Source organism: Lolium perenne, chromosome 7 (assembly GCF_019359855.2).
Source record: "Lolium perenne isolate Kyuss_39 chromosome 7, Kyuss_2.0, whole genome shotgun sequence".
Lineage (NCBI taxonomy): Eukaryota > Viridiplantae > Streptophyta > Magnoliopsida > Poales > Poaceae > Lolium > Lolium perenne.
This window is the reverse complement of record NC_067250.2, coordinates 7,482,960-7,505,328: the sequence shown is the minus strand read 5'-3', so window position 1 is coordinate 7,505,328 and position 22,369 is coordinate 7,482,960. Positions and strand designations below refer to the sequence as shown.

Sequence of the window (22,369 nt, the reverse complement as noted above, 5' to 3'; positions counted from 1 at the left end):
TCTTTAAAGAATGAACTTGAAGAAGAACAAACCATCAAGGAAGCTCTTGAGGAGACCTTTGCTCTAGAATTGTCTAGAGAAAAGGAAAACCATGATAGAGCTCTTGAGATGGCAAATGAACTAAAGCTAAAAAATGATAAGCTTGTGTTTGTTAATGCTAAACTCCTTGAGGATTTTGAGCAACTCAAAAAGGGCTCAAGGGTCATTGAGAGTGCGCTCACCAAACTCACCGAGTCGCATGAGCAACTTAAAGCTTCTTATCTAAAAGTGCATGCCAACTTGCCTTCTCCTATTGCTATTGATAATGATGCTTGTGCTACTAACTCTACTTCTTGTGAAGCATCTACCTTGAAGGAGAATGTTGAGCTAAGGGCTCAACTTGATTTGCTAACTAGCAATTATGGGAAATTGGGAGAAATTCATGGAAAGCTTTCTAGCTCCTATGAGGATCTTCTAGCCTCTCATGATAGGCTAAAGTTAGCTCATGAGGCTATAATATCTAAGGCAACACCTTGTGAGCCTCATGTGGGTACTAGCACTACTACTCAAAATGTTATATTGCCATGTGCTAGTCCTAGTAATTCATCCACTCATAATATTGCTAAATCTTGTGATGAATTATCTTCATTGCCTTGTTGCTCTAACAATGAAGGTTCTACTTCCACTAGTACTTGTGTTGTTACTAACCATGTAGAGGAAATCAAAGAGCTCAAGGCCCAAGTCTCTTCTTTGAAGAACGACTTGGTAAAGGGTCATGAAGGGAAATGCAAACTTGATAAGATGTTAAGTGTGCAACAATCCCCCAATGACAAGAGTGGACTTGGATTCAACTCCAACAACAAGATCAAGTCCAAGAACAACAAGAAGAAGAAGGGCAAAGTACAAGTCAAAGACCCGGCCAAGATCGTTTGCTTCAAGTGCAAAATTGAAGGGCACCATGTTAGATCTTGCCCTTTGAAGAAGAAGCAAAAAGGGAAGCGGCCTCAAGCTCAAACTCATATTCAACCTCAAGTTGAAGAAATGCCACTTCCCAAGAAGAATCAAGCCAATGCTCCCATTGTGGAGAAATCTAGTGAGAAGAAGGAGAAGAAAAGAACTTGCTACATATGCCGTGAGAAGGGTCACATCTCCTCCTTTTGCACTATTGGTACCTCATCCAACTCTATCACCATTGATGATGTTTATTCTCTTCGTAAGGATGAGGGTGGCAATGTGTTTGCCAAATTTGTTGGTGCTCAAAGTGGTGTCAAGAAAAGAACCATTTGGGTTGCCAGGCCTATTGTGACTAACCTCTTAGGACCCAACTTAGTTGGGGACCAACAATCCAAAACTTGATCAATAGGTGCTTGTTGGAGGGCATTGGAGACTTGGCTACATCATAAAGAATTAAGGGATCTTCATCATTTATATTATCTCAAGCCAAGTCTTTTGGTTATCTTACTTCTATCATACACCCAATGTTCCTCCTTGCGGTAACATGTGCTCAACTCATTTATATTGAAAGTTACTCGCCCCTTTGCATGTGTTAGTTTTGTTCCTAACATGTGTTTGTATATGTTGTGCATCCTACTTGTTTTTTTTTGAGAAATCAAGTCTATGTATGTTAGGTTGCACACCATGTATTTGTGCTTGTGTTGGAGCCTCTTTGCATCTTGTTGTATCTTATATGGCTCTTATGAGAGATTAATGGACTATAACATTTTGGGGGAGTGATATGCCTTTAGGAATTTCACAATCCTAACAATGTGTGTACATGAGGAATATCACTTAGAATTGATATTGCAAGATTATCTAGTCTCTATGTGGTATGTCATCTTCATGAGAAAATCAAATTCTAATGTTCATTAATATCTCTAGTTGGATCTTATTTGCCTCTTGTGAAAATAAATTCCTTGTCACATTATGGGGGAGTAATAAGCTTTGTGCATATTACAAGCCTAGGAAATGTGAACATTTGAGGTTGTGTCACATAGAATTGATATTGTAAATTATCTCTCATATGTGACATGTTTTCTCAAACAAGTTCCAATTTGCTTAAATGGCTTCATTGCTAATATCTTTGTGGATCTTATTTGTGAAAGTGGTTCTTAGCATGGTTTTTCACAATGTGTCCCTCAATACATTTTTGGAAAACCATATGCTTCAAGTCATACTATTAATTGCTTTGCATGTTGGTATGAGTACTATTAATTGCTTTGCATGTTGGTATGAATACTATTAATTGCTTTGCATGTTGGTATGAATACTATTAATTGCTTTGCATGATGGTATGACTAACTGAAGCTATCAAGAAACTCTCTTTGCATGATGGTTAACTCTTATCTTTTACCATATGCTTTATTTGGTGTAGATATGATCTTACATATACTTACAAACTACCACCGGAAAATATTTCCTAATACCTCTTATCCTAGGACAATTGGCAATCTATTATTGGGTAGAAATTTATTGATCATATTTACATTGGCTCTTGTGTTTAAATTGTCTTATTTATTGCCATGAATGTGTTGTGCTTTGACTCCCATGTGTCTTCCTTGCATCTTATGGATCTAATTTGTCTATTCAAACTTTCTTAGCATTTTAGTAGATTTAGGTAGCGTGATGATCCTAGTTTTGTGCATTTAGTATTCATATGCAAAATCCTAGATAATGCACTAATCTTGGGGGAGCTCTCCTATATTTGTTAGAATGCTTAACATCTCTTGATCTTTATCAAAAATTTGGTTTTGGGAGTCATAAATTTTCTTTTGGTACTTTGTGCCATCATAAAAAGTGTCGAGGGTTTGGTTTATTTGTTGGAACCTTGCTCTCTTGGGAGTTGGTTATCTCATTCCTTTGTGCTTAGGTTTAATTAGCTTCTTATAATGAGATAAGTCTTTGGAGTCAATCTTGTGTTGATTTGATTCTTTGATATAATTTGGACAACCATTGTCTCTTGGTTTATTTGGTGTTTTGTCCAAATTGTATCTTCCTTTGGTTCTTGAAAGTATTGTGCATGCATATTTAATATATGTATATCTTATGGCATGTGTCACTTTCTTTGATCCAATATATAGGGTAAACTCCATCAAATCCTAATTTGACTAAGATGTGCATGAAATTCAATTTCATATCTATATGCACATAGAATTGTGGAGTTTGTCCTATATGTTGTAGTGTGTCTAACTACTTCGAACCCAATTAGTTTGGGGACCATTTTGTACTTACCTTTGTGTTAGGTACAATGGATATGCATTGAATGCTTGTCTCACTCTTGGAAAGAAGTGGTGACTCAATGGTAACGTGAGGCAAGCTAGGATGATCAACGAACACATATCTACTACATCCACACCAATGCTATCTTGGTAACAAGTATCTTCTCATGCATACTTTTCTTGTATCCAGCCTTATGGTTGCATCTTGGCATGAATCTCTTGATTTGCAAATGTTGTGCTTCTTGCAAAAGTCTTAATGAAACCTCTTTATTGTGAATGTGAGTAATTTGAGATGAGTGCATTTGTTGGGAAGTATTTTAAATCATGCTCATGATTCATCCATCCCAACTATGCCTATCTAGCAATTTTGTTGCATATCAATTCCTCAAGGCTCTCACATGTGCAATATAGATGAAAGTGCAAATTTAGTTACTTCTTTTGGTATCCCCGTTTGTGATACTTGTTGCCTTTCTCAAATGCATCCCAACTATCTTCTATCCCTTGTTGATATTTGTGATGTATTTTAGTTGTTTGTGGTTGAAGTTCATGAATGTACAATAAGATAAAATTGAGCCTTTGGCCATGCTATTAAGCAAAAATTCTTATTGGTATATTGCATGACTTCGTCTTGAATATCATACTATTTTTCTTGCGTATCTATTTTGTGTGTGCATGTTTCTTTGTGGATAAATATCTTTGTGATATTGCCCACTTAGAGAAACTTATACACATAAGAGATGATACATCTCCTTTTGATATCTTTTTTATTTATTGCATGTTGATTGGTCATGCCAAGCAATATAATTCATTGAAGACTATGATGATGCTTTTTGCTCATCCTTGTAATAGTCTTATAATATTCTTTATCATGCCTTTCACATATCCTCTTGGTTGAGCCTCTTTTATTATGGTGCCTCTTACTTTTTGCTCAACTATTTGTTTGTTGCAAGTGTTAAGCTTATTTCTCTATCTATGATCTATTCCAAATGTTTGTGTTTTAAATGGTAATGAGGGAGTGAGGATTCCATGTTATGCATATTGTATTCAAATACAACATTTTAATTTATGCATGTACCTTGGGGAGCTTCCTCATTTGATTTAGAGCACTATCTTGTGGTGATCATTAGAGTTTGATTCACTTGGTATCTTTTGTTTTTGAATGATATTATGGGAGTGATGATTCCATGTTTGTGCACTTTATACTCCAATGCAAATTGTCTAGTTTTGTGCACAAACCTTGGGGAGCTTCCTCATATTATTTAGAGCAATCTTCTTGATCTTATCATAATATCTATCTTTCTTTTGGTATCCTCTTTGTGATTCATTTGGTTGCTTGCTTCATTTGTTGAAGCTTCTTGACTTTGTTATCTTTTTGCAATCTTTGATCCTATCTATAGTGTGATTCCTTCCGAATATTCGCCATTGGATATGTGCATTTGATTCCACTCAAATTATGAGAAATGCACACGCTATGGAGGAACTCTCACTATATTAGCCTTTTAAATTTTTCACCCATTTCGGCAATTGGTGCCAATGGGGGAGAAGTTTGGAGGGTTTAAGGGAATTTGGTTATGTCTTTGCTTTGTGCTTAAGCATGTGCCTTTATTGCATTGCATCTTGTTGCTTTGCATAGTTGAATATTTAGAGGAAACTCCACTAGGCTTTGAATGCCAATATATGCAATGAAAGTCAAGATCATTCACACATGCATATATTATGGGGAGTTTGCTCTATATATTCAACTTATTTGTTACTTAAATTCCTTATATAAACCCTCTCAAAGAGATTGTCATCAATTACCAAAATGGGGGAGATTGAAAGTGCATGGAGCCCCCATGTGTGGTTTTGGTAATTAATGACAATCCCTATGGACTAATGTTTGCATTGAGTTATATTTGTAGGAGTTGTCCATAGGCAATTCTTGAACCATATGTTGGCTTCAAGGTTGCAATAAGAAGAAATTGATGAAGGATATCAAGTGTCAAGTATGTCTTGAAGATGAAGATGAAGTGAGCCCTCAAGCTACTTCAAGACATCAACATGATGAAGAATGAAGAAATGAAGTGCAAGTTCAAGATGAGCCATCTCGAAGAGATCCTTTGCTTGAGTCTTGCCATCCATATGGTGATCATGGATATGTGAAGATGCGCCAAGAAGAAGCTCTCCCATGGTGGATTATGGGGGAGCAATCCACAAGACTTCGTCAAGCAAGCACAAGCAAGAAAGGCGTTCCATCTTGTTGAGGTCAAGATCGTCGTCATCGAGCTCAAGTGGAATGCGCAAGTATAAGGTTTGCTCTTGATAGGGTTTGTTTCTCACCGGTCTCATAGTGTAGTTGGAGACCGGTTTATAGTTTAGTTGCCGTACTATCAAGAGGGCTCTCGAGTGAGTAACTCGATCGTATCGTTCGGAGAGAGCTCAAACCTTTGCATCCTTGCATCATCTTTCTTGGTTGTTATTTGGACCTTATCCATGTGATGTTTTAGAGCTTGTGCTTATTCTCATGACAAGCTCTAGTTCATCGAAAACGGATTTCGCATAGATCACTGGTTGCGTTGTCGAGTTTGGTGCATCATCTTTCTTGGTTGTTATTTGGACCTTATCCATGTGATGTTTTAGAGCTTGTGCTTATTCTCATGACAAGCTCTAGTTCATCGAAACGGATTTCGCATAGATCACTTGTTGCGTTTTCGAGTTTGGTTCATCATCTTTCTTGGTTTTATTTGGATCTTATCCATGTGATGTTTTAGAGCTTGTGCTTATTCTCATGACAAGCTCTAGTTCATTGAGAATGGTTTTTCCATGGGCAACTTGTTGCATTTTCAAGATTGGAGGTTTTACCGGTATGTCTTTTTGAGATAGGTCAAACCTTTCTTCATTTGTTTCTATCCTCCTTTGCTGGACTATGATGTTTCTATGCATATTGTTGTAGAGCTCGTTTTTGTGATTTCAACGAGCCCAAGATCATCGAAATCGGAGTCCGGATGCAAAAGTTATGCCCGTTTTAGTTTTGGTGTTTCTGCAGTTTTCTTAGGCCGGATATTTTGGAAATATCCGGGCCGGATTATCCGGGCCGGATATTTCGGAAATATCCGGCCCCGAAATCGTCTAAGGACCGGAAGAAAAGCAGCTCTGGATAGGGGCCGGATTTTTGGCCGGATTTTGTCCAGGTTTTGTCCCCGAGGCCGGATTATCCGGCCCCGGATAATCAGGCCCCAACTTGGGCCGGAATATCCGGCCCTGTTTTTGCCCAATCGGCTCGATTTTCTTGGGGGGTATCAATACCCCCCTTCTTCCTCCTTGGGCTGTGCTTCTCTCACTCTCTCTCGCCGCCATTGTTGAACTAGAGAAGCTTGCTCCATCTCTCAATCCCTCCATGATTCTTGCCCCCATTTGAGGGAAAAGAGAGAGGAGATCTAGATCTACATTTCTACCAATCAAATCCATCTCTTTGTGAGTGGAACTCTCTAGATCTTGATCTTGGTGTTCTTTGTGAATTCCTTTGTTCTTCCTCTCTTATTCCCCAATAGCTTTTGTAGCTTTGTTGGAATTTGAGAGAGAAGGACTTGAGCATCTTTGTGGTGTTCTTGCCATTGCATTTGGTGCATCGGTTTGAGTTCTCCACGGTGATTCGTGGTGGTGAAAGCAAGAAGGTTGTTACTCTTGGGTTCTTGGAACCCTAGACGGACTCTAGGCCTTTGTGGCGGTTTGTTGGGAGCCTCCAATTAAGTTGTGGATGTGTGCCCCAATCTTTGTGTAAGGCCCGGTTTCCGCCTCGAAGGAAATCCCTTAGTGGAACCGTGACCTAGGCCTTTGTGGCGAGGGTCACCGGAGATTTAGGTGAGGCGCCTTCGTGGCGTTCGGTGTGTGGTGTGAGTACCGCATCTTGGGGTGAGGCCTTTGTGGCGTTGGTGTGCATCGAGCAACCACACCTCAAGGTGAGCCTCTTGTGGCGTTCGGGAGCACTAAGCAACCGCACCTCTCCACCGGAGATTAGCACTCGCAAGAGTGTGAACTCCGGGATAAATCATCGTCTCCCGCGTGCCTCGGTTATCTCTATACCCGAGCTCTTTACTTATGCACTTTACCTTGTGATAGCCATCGTGCTTGAAGTTATATATATCTTGCTATCACATACTTGCTTGTATTGCTTAGCATAAGTTGTTGGTGCACATAGGTGAACTCTTGCTTAGAATAAGTTGTTGGTGCACATAGGTGAACCATAGTATATAGGCTTTGGGCTTGACAAAGTAAACGCTAGTTTTATTCCGCATTTGTTAAGCCCATCTCGTAAAAGTTTTAAATCGCCTATTCACCCCCCCCCCTCTAGGCGACATCCGTGTCCTTTCAGTTGGATATCATCAAATGTGGTGTCATTTGCTTGACACTTCAAATCACTAGCCGAAAAGATGGCATGCCTCATTGGGCCCACACATCGTACCATAGGCCAACAAACTTAAAGTTAAAAGGGAACAAGGTTCACAGATCAAACAACAGATCATACTAGTTTGGATCATACAATAGATCACACGTAAACAGGTTCAGAGTGCAAACAAAGGCTAAACTATCCTACATTACATGCCAGCTTATCTTTCATCACTCATCACAAATAGCCCTAATCCCTTTCAGTTTATCCTTGTTTACATAACCCTATTTCAGGAGATCACATATAGTTCCACAGTTGAGCTTGTCCTCTTGCTGCATAGAGGATTGGGATTTCTCTGAAAAAAGCATTGACATTACTAAAAACTACTTTCTATTATTTACTTACTTGCAAACATAAACCAAAAACCCAAAAACTACTGCTTTATTATTACTTTTATTGTTGAACCTCGTGGGTTCGATAATCTTTTCTATATTGAAAGTTACTACAATTGATCTCCTGCACTTGGGAGTCATCACTCCCCAAGTCCATAACAATAAAATCAATAGGGAAACATGTCATATGTAATTCAATCATAATATTATCAATTCTACCTAATGCATGCTTGGTAGAATCACCAGCAAGTAAGAGATCAATATCACATGTTTCCATTTTCTTATCAAGATCAAGCAAATCACATAATTCTTTAGATAGAACACCAACACTTGATCCTAAATCTAATATAGCATGATAAGTTTCCTTTTCAATAGTAACTTGTATCTTGGGGATCCAAGCATCCCCAAACTTTGGTGGTATCATAGCTTCATTAATGTATCTTTCTATCTTTTCTTTGATAACATAATTAGCTATATATAAACCAAATCTTGTTTGATGAACATTAAAAATGGATCATTAACAAACTTTTGCAAGAGAGTAATAAGTTAATTCAAACTACACTTATCACATTGTAATTTCCTCTACTTGTTTCTCTTCTACTGCCATAATAGATTCTTTTTCTTCTTCATCATCCATCATGTTTAATGTTTCCCAAGATCTCTCTATTATGTGTTGCACATATTTAATAGTCTCCTCATGAGATTTTTTTTATCATGCATAATATTCTTAAAAGAAACCATTTCCTTAGTTATGTGATCCTAACTTGTCATTCAAAGCATCATAATTTTCAAAATTAGAAATAAATTATTTATTGAGCTCTTTTTGAGTAGATATAAAGGATCTAAGGGTATTTTTCTAGATCATTAGAAACATTGTTATCACTAGTATACTTGTTAGGAACATATGGGTTCCTAGCATAAGAATTGTTATAGTTATTACCATACCCATTGTTTCCAAAGTTCCTAATATAGTTGATATCTATATTTCAAGCATTGTTTTCAACAAGATCTTGCAATGGTACTTTATCTATTTTGCTTAGATATGTAGGAATATATAGCATCAACTTTAGCAGTCAAGGAATCTACTTCCTCAACAGAGTTGATTTTCCTAGATGATGTAGTAGGTGCCCTTTCAGTATGCCATTGGCTAAAGTTTTGTAGTATGTTCTCTAAAATAGATTTAGCTTTGAAAACAATTTTAGTCATGAAAGCACCTCCAGCGTCAGAATCTAACATACTTCTAGACATGTAGTTTAAACCATTATAGAAAGATTGCAAAATAGTCCATTCATTCGCTCCATGTGAGGGGCAAGTTCTTAGCGTGATTTTAATTCTTTCCAAAGTTGTATTTGTATGTTCATTATCATTATTCTTGAAAGAGTCTATATGCTATTTCTAGTTTGAAAGATTTTAAAAGGATTGTATTTTTTTAATAAAAGCTTCTTTAGGATTTTCCAAAGAGTTGATACTACCATTAGGCAATGACAATAGCCAATCTTTAGCTTTTACTCTAAGTGAGAATGGGAAGAGCTTAAGCTTAACAATACTATTTTGCACATTCTTAAATTTTTGCATATCACAAACCTCACAAAAGTCATGTAAATGCACAGATGCATCCTCACTAGCACTACCACCAAATTATTCAGCAATAAGATTAAGTAGCCTAGGACTAACTTCAAATGAATCAGCTTTTATTTCAGGAGATGTGATAGGATTATCAATAAATTGAGCATTAGGGACATTGGTGAAGTGAGATAGCTTAGTAGTTTGTTCATCCATATTGCAAGAAAAATAAAGTACACTATTTTTATGGATTGTGTGTATAAGATAAGTAAAGAGAAAACTGAGAGGAAACAACTAAAACAATAAAGACAAAAATAAAACAAAGAAAAATGCTTTGCAAATCTACAGTACAAGAAGAACTCACAGTGGTACAGCCCCGCAAGCTTGAGAATTCGCAAGGTGCCAGAAAAATGTCTGACTGTGGTAATTGCAATTATGGTGTTGCTTGCTTGCTTCCTGGCAACGGCGCCAGAAAATGTCTTGATGCCACGACAAGAAGTGTGTCAATTCGTTGGAACTCCAAGTGCATAGTGATGCACCAAGAGAAAATTTTCCCCACAAGAACACAAGGATGACTCGGGGTTTATATCGAACTCTCGGGGAACAAAGTTGAAGCTTCTTCCAACCTCGTCTACCAACCTGCAAAGCAAAGTCTTTGTCGTTTGCCCCAACTCCACCGTGTGATTTTCAAACCCAAGGCTTTGGTATTTGTAAAATAAAATAATAACAAATAAAATTCTATTTTTTGCGGGGAACAAATAAAATACTAGACAGATACGTAAAACTAGAAAGTAAACTAAAACAAGTTAATAAAGATGTTTTGGGGTTTTTGGTTGTACTTGGAAGAAGTAAAGATATTTTATATTTTCTAAATTAGTTAATGCTAAAAATGTAAAGGCAAGTGAAAGCAAATAAAAGTTATTTTTTATGATAAAAAGTGGACGGGGGTTCGGTTCACTTAGCACCCACGTTGGGCATGCACTAAGAGTACCTTCACACTGAGGTACACTCAAACATCTCATGCCGAAGACTGAAGACGACTCAGATCGGTAAGATTGACGAAGCACCACCTATGTCTCACTTTCTGCTAGAGCCTGAGCTAGGTATAAGAGATAGGCGATGCAACAGCTGAACTTTATTGATTAGATGGTGCAGCTATATATCTCTACTACTTATAAAGGCACGAAGTGTCGTTGGAAAATTAAATCTCAGCCATCCATCGGAGTTGATCTAATGCTCCAGATTAATTTCTTCTCCCCACCCACCTTGTTTAGATCCGAAAATCAAGCAAATTAACTGCCTCGCACGTCCCCTTTCTTTTCCGATGGACAATTCCTCTTCGTGAAAGTCTTGAGGTAGATTTCGTTCCCTCCGGCGCTGTCTCCATTGCGGGATCCGCCGACCAACTCTCACACGGATGAGATGGATTGGACGCCGCCGGCACCTCCCAGTTCCTAGCGCTATGGTATGCTACCGCCACAGATCGACGGATACGAAATCTAGATGGATCCCTTCGCCTCGTGCCTCCCCGCTCACGAATGGATGCCGCCGCCAAGACCGACTGTCTTAGCTGCGTTCCGATCTATAACAGCCGTTGAGGCCCGCTATGCTCTCTCTCCCTCCGCACGTACTGCATCTTTATGTCTTCAGCTGTTACACATGTACTTCATTCTCCTGGAAAGCGCATCCTAAGGTAAATTGTTCCCGGAACTATGTATTCTTGCATGGTATAGTAATTGTACAGTGTTGCTGTTAAGACGTGTCATTGATATTGAGATAAAGTAGGTAATCGATGGGATGTACAATTGAGATTGAAACTAACTAATTAAGTAGGTAATCGATGGGATGTCAAATTGAGATTGAAACTAACTAATTGCAGGTTCATTTTTTGATTTTATTTGCATAATGGCTTAATGAATGGTGTAGATAAAAATGTGAGGATTTTAATAATTTATTTTTACAAATATTGTAGTACTGCAGCAGCACCCCTCACCAAGATTACTACAATGCAGCTTTTGGCCAACAGATGTCGCTCCTCAATATGACATTTCCGCTGTTGCCGGGTGCCGTGACTGCCGCCATCTGTTCCTCAATGATGCAGTGCCATCTTGGTATTTGTGTCCCTCCCTTGGTTACTTCTCTTCGATCATAAGGGCCGATGGATATGTCTGTCAAATTGATGTACAGTATTCTCACAGATTGACACATGCACCGACAATTTGAGTTCAGATTGGTGTATAATATACTGAGCATGGATATCCTCTGGCTGAGTTCTCACAGGCAGTATTCACAAGAGTATTCACCAAGATGGATAACTACAGGCAATTGTAATAATCAGATCGCATATACATGAACCTTCTCTGCATTGTCCGTGCTTGCTGAAGCTGAATGTCTTTGTATGATATTAAGATATGCAATGCAAAGGGCATCAGAATGATTGTGATACCGAAGTTGCTGGGGACATAGCTCTATTGTTGATCACTTTAGTTCCCTGCTTTCTGCATGGCATGGACTATATAGGGCTTCTCTGAATAGCCTTCTTTCTTAAGGATGGAGGAGTATTTGTAAATGGAAAAGGCGTAGTGGAGGACATGAGGTATGAGGTATACATTCTTGTGTGTGTTACCAATACCATGTGCGATTATGCCAGACTGTATTGATCAAACAAGCATAATTTATTTAGTGCTTTAATATAACTTAGTACTGGATTATGCTCTCTGGCGTGTGAATCAAATCTTTTATTTTGTCTGTTTGGAATTGGATATGGAGATATATGCATTCAGACATATATATACATGCAGGGCTGACATTATCCCAAGGCAAAATCTCTGCAGTCTGGCAAATTTTTTTCACAATTTTGTGAATGACACTTGCTCTTCTAATACTTATACTTATTTTCTATTTTTCTTGGAAATGAAATGAGACCTCGACCTCCCTCACATGCCAAGAGCCTCCATCTCAGTTTGGTTACCGGTTATTATGTGCTGGTACTAATGATTATATATATATATATATATATATATATATATATATATATATATATATATATATATATATGTATTAAATTCAAATGGATTGTATTTGTCGAAACAACGTGCATTGCACGTGCCCTGCTACTAGTAGCAGTATAATCGGCGCATATCTACGGAGGAGATCGGCTGGACTAGTACTTATCTAGCTAGCTATTGTTACAGATATGAACAACTAACTAACTAATCAGATATGTTCGCTAACACCCTGCCGCGGTCACAGCGTCTTCACTTGGGAGAACGCAAAGACTGGATCAGAAAGACTGAAATGAAGCTTTGGGCAATCCTTTCGTCATGATGTCAGCAAGCTGCTGAGTAGTAGGAACATGGCCCCCGGCGGCTCCCCAGCCCACGCTTCCCCCGCACCGGCCTCGACCGTGGGCCGCGACCAAGGATTGCCGCCTGACCCCAGCTCCCCCACGGCTGCTCCATCCTCTCCGCCTCCCCCCCTGATCGGCATCCGTTGATCACCCGTGCTTGCCACGGGATTCACAAACCCAACCCTCGCTACGCTAATGTCGTCACCAGTTCCATCTCTCCGATCCCACCCTCCGTTCGCGAGGCACTTCGGAATCCCAACTGGCGGGCTGCCATGACGGAAGAATACGACGCGCTCATGTCTAACAAAACTTGGACTCTTGTTCCTCGCCCTCCTCGAACTAATGTGGTTACAGGAAAGTGGGTTTTCAGGCACAAGAATCGGGCGGACGGCTCTCTCGAGCGGTACAAGGGGCGGTGGGTTGTGCGTGGCTTTGCGCAACACCCAGGAATTGACTTTGGGGAAACTTTTTCACCCGTCGTCAAGCCGGCGACGATCTGTGCTGTTCTCACCCTGGCGTCCTCTCGTCAATGGCCAGTTCATCAGCTGGACGTAAAGAACGCCTTCCTCCACGGCGTTCTTGAGGAGCAAGTTCACTGCCATCAGTCGACTGGCTTCGTCAACGAGCTACACCGCGACCATGTCTGCAAGCTTTCCAAGTCTCTTTACGGCTTGAAGCAAGCATGGCGGGCATGGTTCCAGCGCTTTGCCGCCTTCGCCATCACCATCGGCTTCGTCGCATCTCGTTCTGACGCCTCGCTCTTCATACTACGGCGGGGTTCTAAGGCTGCGTACCTGTTGCTGTATGTCGATGACATCGTCCTGTCAGCCTCTACACCAACTCTGCTCCACACCAACTCTGCTCCACGCCATCATCAACAAACTCAAGCATGAGTTCGAGATGAAAGACATGGGACCTCTCCACTACTTCCTCGGCCTTGAAGTGCACCGCACTCCTCGCGGATTCTTTCACAGCCTGGCCAAGTACGCTGAAGAACTTCTCCAACGAGCTGGCATGGCCAACTGCACACCCGTGTCCACACCCATGGACACCCTCTCCAAGGTGGCTGCTGATGTTGGTTCTCCGGTTGCCGATCCATCCGAATATCGCAGCCTCGCCGGCGGTTTGCAGTACCTCACCATGACACGCCCAGAACTAGCCTATGTCGTGCAGAAAACGTGCATGCACATGCATGACCCGCGCGACCGTCATCTCGCCATCATCAAGCGCATACTTCGGTACGTCCGTGGCACTACATCCTCCAGTCTTCTTCTCGAGGCCACACCCTCCACCGACATCGTCGCTTACTTCGACACCGACTGGGCTGGATGCCCGGACACACGCCGCTCCACCTCTGGCTATTGTGTGTATCTTGGCGGCGCTCTTGTCAGCTGGTCCTCCAAGCGACAAGCCACTGTTTCGCGATCAAGCGACAAGCCACGGCTCCAGAGACCATAGTTGTCATTCTCGTAATCGAGGGTGACAAGGATGTGGTCGCAAATCCGTAGGGCCTGGAGTTGAGGGGTGGGAAGGGGCTGAGTTGCAATGGGGATGCCGAAGTTCTCGACGGAGCCGTCATCGGAGTCGGACGAGATGTCGTAGAAGTCGCTCATGGCGAAGGAGAGGGTGGGCAGCGGAAGTCTGGAAGATTGGATCTAGGTGTCTGATACCATGTTAGAGCCTGAGCTAGGTAGAAGAGATAGGTGATGCAACAGCTGAGCTTTATTGATCAGATGGTGCAGCTATATATAGCAGTACAACCGGCGTATATCTCTCAAGTAACAAACTAGGGAGGAGATCGGCTGGACTAGTACTTATCTCGCTAGCTATTGTTACAGATATGAACAACTAATTAACTAATCAGATATGTTCGCTAACACTTTCAATGGGTAGTTGGATGTGCATACGCATTCACTATTTGCGCAAGTTATCAATATTCTCAAAAGTGTTAAGTTTATTTGTTGGAGTTTTAGAGAAAAAAAGTTACTACAAGACCAACACTTCGGTTCTTGCTCTAATGGCCATGGAATATCGCATGTTCATGCCACCTTTTTACTCTAGTTGTTATTTTTCCTGCTAACGTTGGTTTAGTTATGCCTTGAGCAAGAGATCATATCTAAATCAGCAAAAAATAATGTAGAGAGTGGTGTTTTGGCATATGGGAGCATATGTGAAATACATGTTACACACGCTTTTGAATCTTTTTTAAATTGAAACAAAAAATTTACATGTACATCTTCACGTGCTACAAAGTAGTTTCATGAGAAATCGACTTGTCGTGTGGTGTGTGTAAAAAAGAAAAAATTCAATGCTAAAATTAAGGCTTTTCAGAAGATAATTTTTCTCTTTTTTACATAGCCCACAAATTTTTTTGGTTCCTCGCGAAACTTGACGAATACACATATACTGTGGAGATGTATATGTAGAATTTTTTGTCAACATTTTCCCTTCAAAAAATATTTTTTTGGTAGAGGAAGCATATGCATCCTGCAGCCGAATTGAATTTCTAGATATTTTGCAGTTTCACATGCTATAATATCTTTCGATGTTCTTTTTAGTTACATCGTGTCTATGAGTTTTAACCTTTGGCATGGGCTCCCTGTCTCAAAATGAGGAGAAAAGATAAATGCACAGTTAGTTTCAGATACAAAACTACCAGAATCTTCAAAGGGTACAAAGAAAGTGCCAGGGCAGGTCCATGAAAAAACTCATCACAGTACAAAAGCACCAATTAATCAGCAAACATTTCAGTACATGACAAGAGGAAACGGGACATTTCCTGAATTGCTTCCGACCAACTGCTCAAGTAAAGTTTGTAGTAGTACATCCAGATCGATGATAACAGCAGTTGCAGCAAATTGGCACTCATCTCAACAGCAGCCAAAACAAATTCTAACATAAGATTTTCTTGCTTAATTCGTGAACTACATCCTAGTAGCTGCATGCTAGATGTCAAGAAGAAGCATGTGGCGTAACAAAATTCTCATTCGTTGGGCCAGAATGATGATCAGTATAGGCTCACTCCGAAGGACTCGCTGACGATGATGGCGATCCCCATTGAGATGGCGACGAGCGAGGCGGCCCAGGTGAGCTTCTCCGTGATCCGTGGCACCCTCTCCCTGAGCGCCTCCGTGCAGGTCCCGATGAGCACGGTGTAGCTGGCCATGGACATCACGGTGCCGACGAGGAACATGCCGAGGAAGGCCGCCCCCGCGGCCCGCGACGGCATGGCCAGCGCCGGCAGGATGATCATGAGCGCGTCGGGCTGCAGCCCGTGCACGATCCCCGTGGCGAACGTGGCGAAGCTGATCTCCTTCTTCTTGCCGCCGCCGCTCATCAGCGCCTTCTCCAGCGAGTTCCCGCCGTGCTGGTGCGGGCCGCCAGCGGCGCCGTCGAGCGCGGCGGCGACGCAGGGTGCCGCCTGGGTGGCCTCGCGGATGCCGATGGCGCCGATGACCATGAGGGTGAGGCCGACGACGCGGGTGCCCCAGGTGCGGAGGATCTCTATGTGGAGGCGGTCTTTGAGGCCGAGGAAGAGGAGGCCGAACATGACCTGGCCGGCGTCGTGGCCGCAGCCCCAGAGCGCGCCCACCGCCGCGCTCTCCACCGGCGACCGCCCGATGGAGAGCGGCGCCAGCGCGGCGAGGTGGTCCGGGCCCGAGAGCGTGTGCAGACAGCCGGCGAGGAACCCCGTCCACGCGCTGCCGAGGAACTCCGACTTGAAGATGCTCCGGCCCGCCGTGACGGCCGGGGAGTGGGAGTGGCTGTGCAGTGCCGAGGCCAGCGCCGTCGGCACCATGGACGACGGCTGGATTGCCGCCACAACCAGCGCCGCCAACAAGGCGACAACCGCGGCCGATGCAACCTGTGGATTATCGCGCGCAAGAACGTAAAATTTCTAACCACTGTTCCACGTCTGGTCCACAGTTCTTGGCCAGCCTTAATTAACGATTGTCCGCAAGAATTCAGAGGCAACAGACGAGAGCGCTGGCACACTGACCTTCTGGAAGAAGCGGCGCGGTCCGGAGGAAGGAGACACAGTTGCACCGGCGGTCTCGTCATCTTGCTCCAGCGGCGCGGGATTGACGGAACGGGAGGCGGAGGCCGCGGCGAGGACGGAAGGAGGCGGCCTGTGGAGGAGCGGTGCGAGATGGGGCAGCCTGAGCCCGACGGCGCCGCGGTGGGGCGCGAAGGACCTTGGTGCAGCGGTGGCGGGGAGGAGGTGGTGGTGGCCGGCGGCGCGGGGCCAGGAGGCGGGCGCGCGGGTGAGGTGGAGCGGCGAAGAGATAAGCCTGTCCATCGCGGGTGCGGGAAAACAATCGGGAGCTCCTCGTGCCGCTGTTTCGGTGTGGCTCAACTGAACTGAAGAGAGATTTTGGGGGATTGGGGCGGGCCGGGCTGGGCCTGTGGGCCATCTACTGGACCCATGTGGGCCTTTTGATGTCGTAAGATTGATGTAATGTAGCTTCAGTTGCAGGATTCATCATGATCATAATTTATTTTTCGCTCGTATATGCGTCCACACACTCAAATATATGAATGCATGCACGTACATCCTATTTTTATAGGCATTTCTGATAGATTGAGCCCAAAAAACTAATCCAACGGTTATTAAGATTGACAAAGTCAGCACGGACATTCTCCCACCGAAAGAATATTCCGTTTTTATGAGACACCAAAGTGCCATGATTATAATATAGACACTATGACGGTGAAGTGGTTTATGAAATGTGCTAGTATCTGCTTGCTTGGTGATCAAATTTAGCAACAAAGAGATAACACATGTTAAATGATGTTGACATGGGGGAAAGATCATATTGACCATGCAACTCGGCCAACATGCGAAGCATTGGCAGAGCCACAACCAACGGCGGCGCCAGGAAAATGCTGGTGGGTATTCCCACCAGCCAAAATAATATTCTCAAAGCAAAGAAAAACACGAGTAAATGCCTATAATTTTCACAAAGCATAGAAAAACACAAACAAAAGCCTATATAAGCTATATTTCCAGTAGGACAATAATTTTAGTAGGACTATAACAATTATTCCAGTACAATACATAATACTAGAGTGCATAAATCCATACAAATCGAAGTACAACAACAAATTTCAATGGAAAGAGGCAGCACCTCTTACAATATAACTTTGCGGGCACCCTTTTGGAAGAGATTGATGACATCCTCATCCTTCACTTGATTGAATAATTCTCTCTCAACAAATGTAACCATGTAATTGTTCAAGTAATCATCACTCATCTTGTTTCTTAGCTTATTCTTCACATAATACATGGAGGAGAATACCCTTTCAACAATGGCAGTAGAAACTGGCAAAATCAGTACCAACTTGAGAAGCTTGTAAACAGTAAAATATTGTGCATGCATATTTGTCTCCACAAGCATAACTGAAAGCTCAACTATATTCTTCAAGTTTTTAAACCTTTCATCTCTGCGCACATGAGTAATATACATATCTAGTTGCCATGTAAGTCTTGCCAATTCATCAATTGCGAAATCAGTAGCATAAAACTGTGAAGCAAGCTTGACCAATTTATTTTGATCATAAGCATCAAATGAGCGAACGGGAGATAATGCTGCCATGCAAGTAAGTAGTTCTGTGTTTACCTTATCAAATCTGCCATTTAGTTCTGAAAGTTGCCTATCAATGGCACTCACAACATATCAACATATGGAAGCGATGGTAATTATCTGCACCATTAAAGAGATCACCTCTTCTAGGTCGACCAACAGGATAGTAACGTGCCTTCATATCAACAACTTTGATCATGTGCTTTGTCTAGAAAAATGTTACCTTAATGAGGATATCGTCCCATCCAGGATCAGACCTCAAGCCCGCCAAGTGATACTTCGTATTATCAAGTAGCTGGATAGCATGAACAATATCTTGGTCTTTTGTTTGCAAAGCTCTGCTCAAGTCATATGTGCATCCAAATATTTCTTGCAACAAGTGTGCCATGAAAACAAACTCAAATGGCAAAATTGATGTCTCCACTGATAGAGCATCTTGAGCCTCCGTACCATGGTACTCTTTTCCAATATTCTTTAGGACTCTCTTTATTGCAGCATATAGAGAGAGGAGACGGTTCACTGTCCTGAAGTGAGAGCCCCAACGTGTATCACATGGCCTTCCCAAACCCATTTCCTGATTTTGCTTAGTCCCTATTTGTACTTCTTCAAAATTCAATGCATCAATCAGTTCCTCTGCTTGAGCAATCCGAAGCATCCTCATCAAGCAGTTAACAAGTGCGCAAGCTGCTGAAAGAACCAAGTACAATCTCCACTCTCCTTAGCAATAGCTACAAGAGTTAGCTGTAGTTGATGGAAAAAGCACTGCACATAATAGGCTGAAGGAGACTCATTCATAATTAGTTTTTTCAGACCATTGACATTACCTTTCATGTTGCTAGCTGATACGTCTCCAACGTATCTATAATTTCTTATGTTCCATGCTAGTTTTATGACAATACCTACATGTTCTATTCATACTTTATATCATTTTTATGCATTTTCCGGCACTAACCTATTAACAAGATGCCAAAACGCCAGTTCCTGTTTTCTGTTGTTTTTGGTTTCAGAAATTCTACACAGGAAATATTCTCGGAATTGGACGAAACAAAAGCCCACGGCCCTATTTTCCACGGAGGATTCCAGAAGATCAAACAAGAGTCGGAGAAGGCCAGCAGGGGGCCACCCCATAGGGCGGTGCGGCCCCACCTCCTGCCGCGCCCAGGTGTGGGGAGGCCACCCCCTGGCTCCCCCGATCTGCCCCTTCGCCTATATATTCCTTCGTATCGGAAAACCCTCGTACCGAGAGCCAAAATACCAGAAGAGTTCCAGAGACTCCGCCGCCGTCAACCCTAACTCGGGGGGTTTAGAAGATCTCCTCCAGCACCCTGCCGGAGAGGGGAATCATCACCGGAGGGCTCTACATCACCATGCCCGCCTCCGGATTGATGCGTGAGTAGTTCATCCTTGGACTATGGGTCCATAGCAGTAGCTAGATGGTTGTCTTCTCCTCTTGTGCCATCATGTTTAGATCTTGTGAGCTGCCTATCATGATCAGGATCATCTTATTGTAATGCTACATGTTGTGTTTGTTGGGATCCGATGAATATGGAATACTATGTCAAGTTGATTATAGATCTATCTTATATGTGTTGTTTATGATCTTGCATGCTCTCCGTTGCTAGTAGAGGCTTTGGCCAAGTTGATACTTGTAACTCCAAGAGGGAGTATTTATGCTAGATAGTGGGTTCATGCCTCCATTGAATCTGGGACAGTGACAGAAAGTTCTAAGGTTGTGGATGTGTTGTTGCCACTAGGGATAAAACATCAATGCTTTGTCTAAGGATATTTGTATTGTTTACACTGCACACAGTACTTAATGCAATTGTCTGTTGTTTGCAACTTAATACTGGAAGGGGTGCGGATGCTAACCCGAAGGTGGACTTTTTAGGCATAGATGCATGCTGGATGGCGGTCTATGTTCTTTATCGTAATGCCCTAAGTAAATCTCACAGTAGTCATCATGATATGTATGTGCATTGTTATGCCCTCTCTATTTGTCAATTGCCCAACTGTAATTTGTTTACCCAACATGCTATTTACCTTATTGGAGAGACACCACTAGTGAACTGTGGACCCCGGTCCATTCTTTTACATCTGAAATACAACCTACTGCAATCATTGTTCTCTTTTGTTTTCTGCAAGCAAACATCATTCTCCACACCATACGTTTAATCCTTTGTTTACATCAAGCCGGTGAGATTGACAACCTCACTGTTAAGTTGGGGCAAAGTATTTTGATTGTGTTGTGCAGGTTCCACGCTGGCACCGGAATCCCTGATGTTGCGCCACACTACACTCCTTCACCAACAACGTTCACGTGGCCTTCATCTCCTACTGGTTCGATAACCTTGGTTCTTACTGAGGGAAAACTCGTTGCTGTACTCATCATACCTTCCTCTTGGGGTTCCCAACGGACGTGTGCTTTACCGTCACAAGCACTAGCTCCATCATATCCTTGCCCACGGGCCATGGCAAATGTCAACTTGTACTCCATAAGCATTTCTTGAATTGCAGCTTCAAGTGTCAAAGAGGTAGTGTCCTCAACATGAGCAAGACCAAGTAATCTTACAACTGCCCTTCCTTTCTTATGAACATAGCGCAAGCAAACAACAAACTTCTCATTCTGATACACATCACTAGATTCATCTGCAAGTTTTGCAAACTGACCACCATCAAGTTCTTCAATGAGTAGTTTAGTAGTCTCCCGTGCACAACATTTGATCAGCTCATGTTGTATGTCATGTTGAGTCATCCTGCAATTGTGTGAAGCGTTGTTGAGAACCACCTTGTTAACCTCTTCAAAATTTCCCGCAAGCCAATTTAAGAGCTCAAGGAAATTTCCTTTATTTAGTGAATCTTCACTTTCACCGTGTCCTCTAAATGCCAAGTCTTGATGCAATAGAAACCTCAAACACTTGAGTGTCCATGTCAAACGCTGCAAATACATAGCCTTGTATTGTGAATTGCTTGAAGCAAGAGATGCTCGGATTGGTGCTGTTGGTGTACAGAACATATCAAATTTCTCCTGAGCTTCAGCATGAGCACTACCAACACCACCTTCATGTCTCACCAATCTCTTTTTCATGTTCTAGTTCCTAAAACGATCCTTCACAAATCAATCTCCATCGGGAAATTTTGTTTTATCGTTGAACAAATAGCAAACAAAGCAGCATGCATCATTCTTTTCCACACTATACTCAATCCATGGAAATTCTGCAAACCAAACTAGCAAAACTGATGATCTTTTCCACTCTTTACTGTGACAAGAAACTTGTGATTCTTTGGTTGGCATGGCCCCATCTCAATGTATTGACTTCTTACTCTATCTTGGTCATTGACAGCATATCTCGGCATGGGAATCTGCTTGCCAGGTGTAACGGCCCAGGGTAGGACCACCTAATAGTTTTGCCTGTTGTTTTTCTTGTATGCATCATCATGGCATCATGCATCATATCATCCATGTTTTTGCAAAAATAAAGATATTTTATAAACCCTTCCTCCTCTTTCATTTAACAAACCCTAAAACCAACTCTTCGAAACAAATCTTTTTGTTTTTGAAATATTTTCCTTTCCCTATCTCTACCTCTGTTTTCCTTCAAAATTCAAATTTGTTTGAATTATTTACAAACAATTTTGAAAAAGAAAGAGAAAGAGTTTTAAAAGAAAACCCCCTAACCCCCTGGGCCTCTACCTCTCTTTTGGCCCAACCCCCTCTCTCTCTTCTCCCTCTCCTCCCTTTGCTTTTCTCTGGCCGCAACAGCCCATCCCTACCAACCCACCGACGGCCCAACCCACCTCACTAGCCCAGATACCCCTTCGCCCCCTTTTCATCTGTTGTCGTCTTCCCCACGTACGGGCAGGCGCATGGCATGAGAGAGCCGTGGTCCTCCTCCACCACGGCACCGTGCCCCACCTCCACC

The 22,369-nt window shown here is 42.3% G+C and overlaps 2 protein-coding genes and 1 pseudogene across 2 annotated transcripts; 1 reads left to right on the top strand and 2 right to left on the bottom strand.

Annotated features, from left to right (window-relative positions):
• Positions 1 to 13,773: 13,773 nt before the first annotated feature.
• On the top strand, positions 13,774 to 14,322 carry LOC127316275 (uncharacterized mitochondrial protein AtMg00810-like). Its single transcript, XM_051346678.1, has one exon. It carries the CDS (start codon positions 13,774 to 13,776, stop codon positions 14,320 to 14,322), a length of 549 nt encoding a protein of 182 aa, XP_051202638.1.
• Positions 14,323 to 15,563: 1,241 nt separating this feature from the next.
• On the bottom strand, positions 15,564 to 17,202 carry LOC127311558 (chloroplast protein FOR GROWTH AND FERTILITY 2). Its single transcript, XM_051341999.1, has 2 exons — positions 16,865 to 17,202; positions 15,564 to 16,729 (listed from the first exon to the last, which is right to left on the bottom strand). The coding sequence occupies exons 1-2, from the start codon at positions 17,162 to 17,164 to the stop codon at positions 15,872 to 15,874; spliced, it is 1,158 nt and encodes a 385-aa protein (XP_051197959.1). The 5' UTR covers positions 17,165 to 17,202; the 3' UTR covers positions 15,564 to 15,871.
• Positions 17,203 to 19,167: 1,965 nt separating this feature from the next.
• On the bottom strand, positions 19,168 to 21,803 carry LOC139834198 (uncharacterized; annotated as a pseudogene).
• Between the last annotated feature and the right edge of the window lie 566 nt (positions 21,804 to 22,369).

Coding starts and splice junctions, on each gene's coding strand:
- LOC127316275 (XM_051346678.1), top strand. CDS start 13,774: ATGGGACCTCTCCACTACTTCCTCGGCCTTGAAGTGCACCGCACTCCT.
- LOC127311558 (XM_051341999.1), bottom strand. CDS start 17,164: ATGGACAGGCTTATCTCTTCGCCGCTCCACCTCACCCGCGCGCCCGCC. Junction 16,730..16,864: donor CGCGCCGCTTCTTCCAGAAG/GTCAGTGTGCCA, acceptor GATAATCCACAG/GTTGCATCGGCCGCGGTTGT.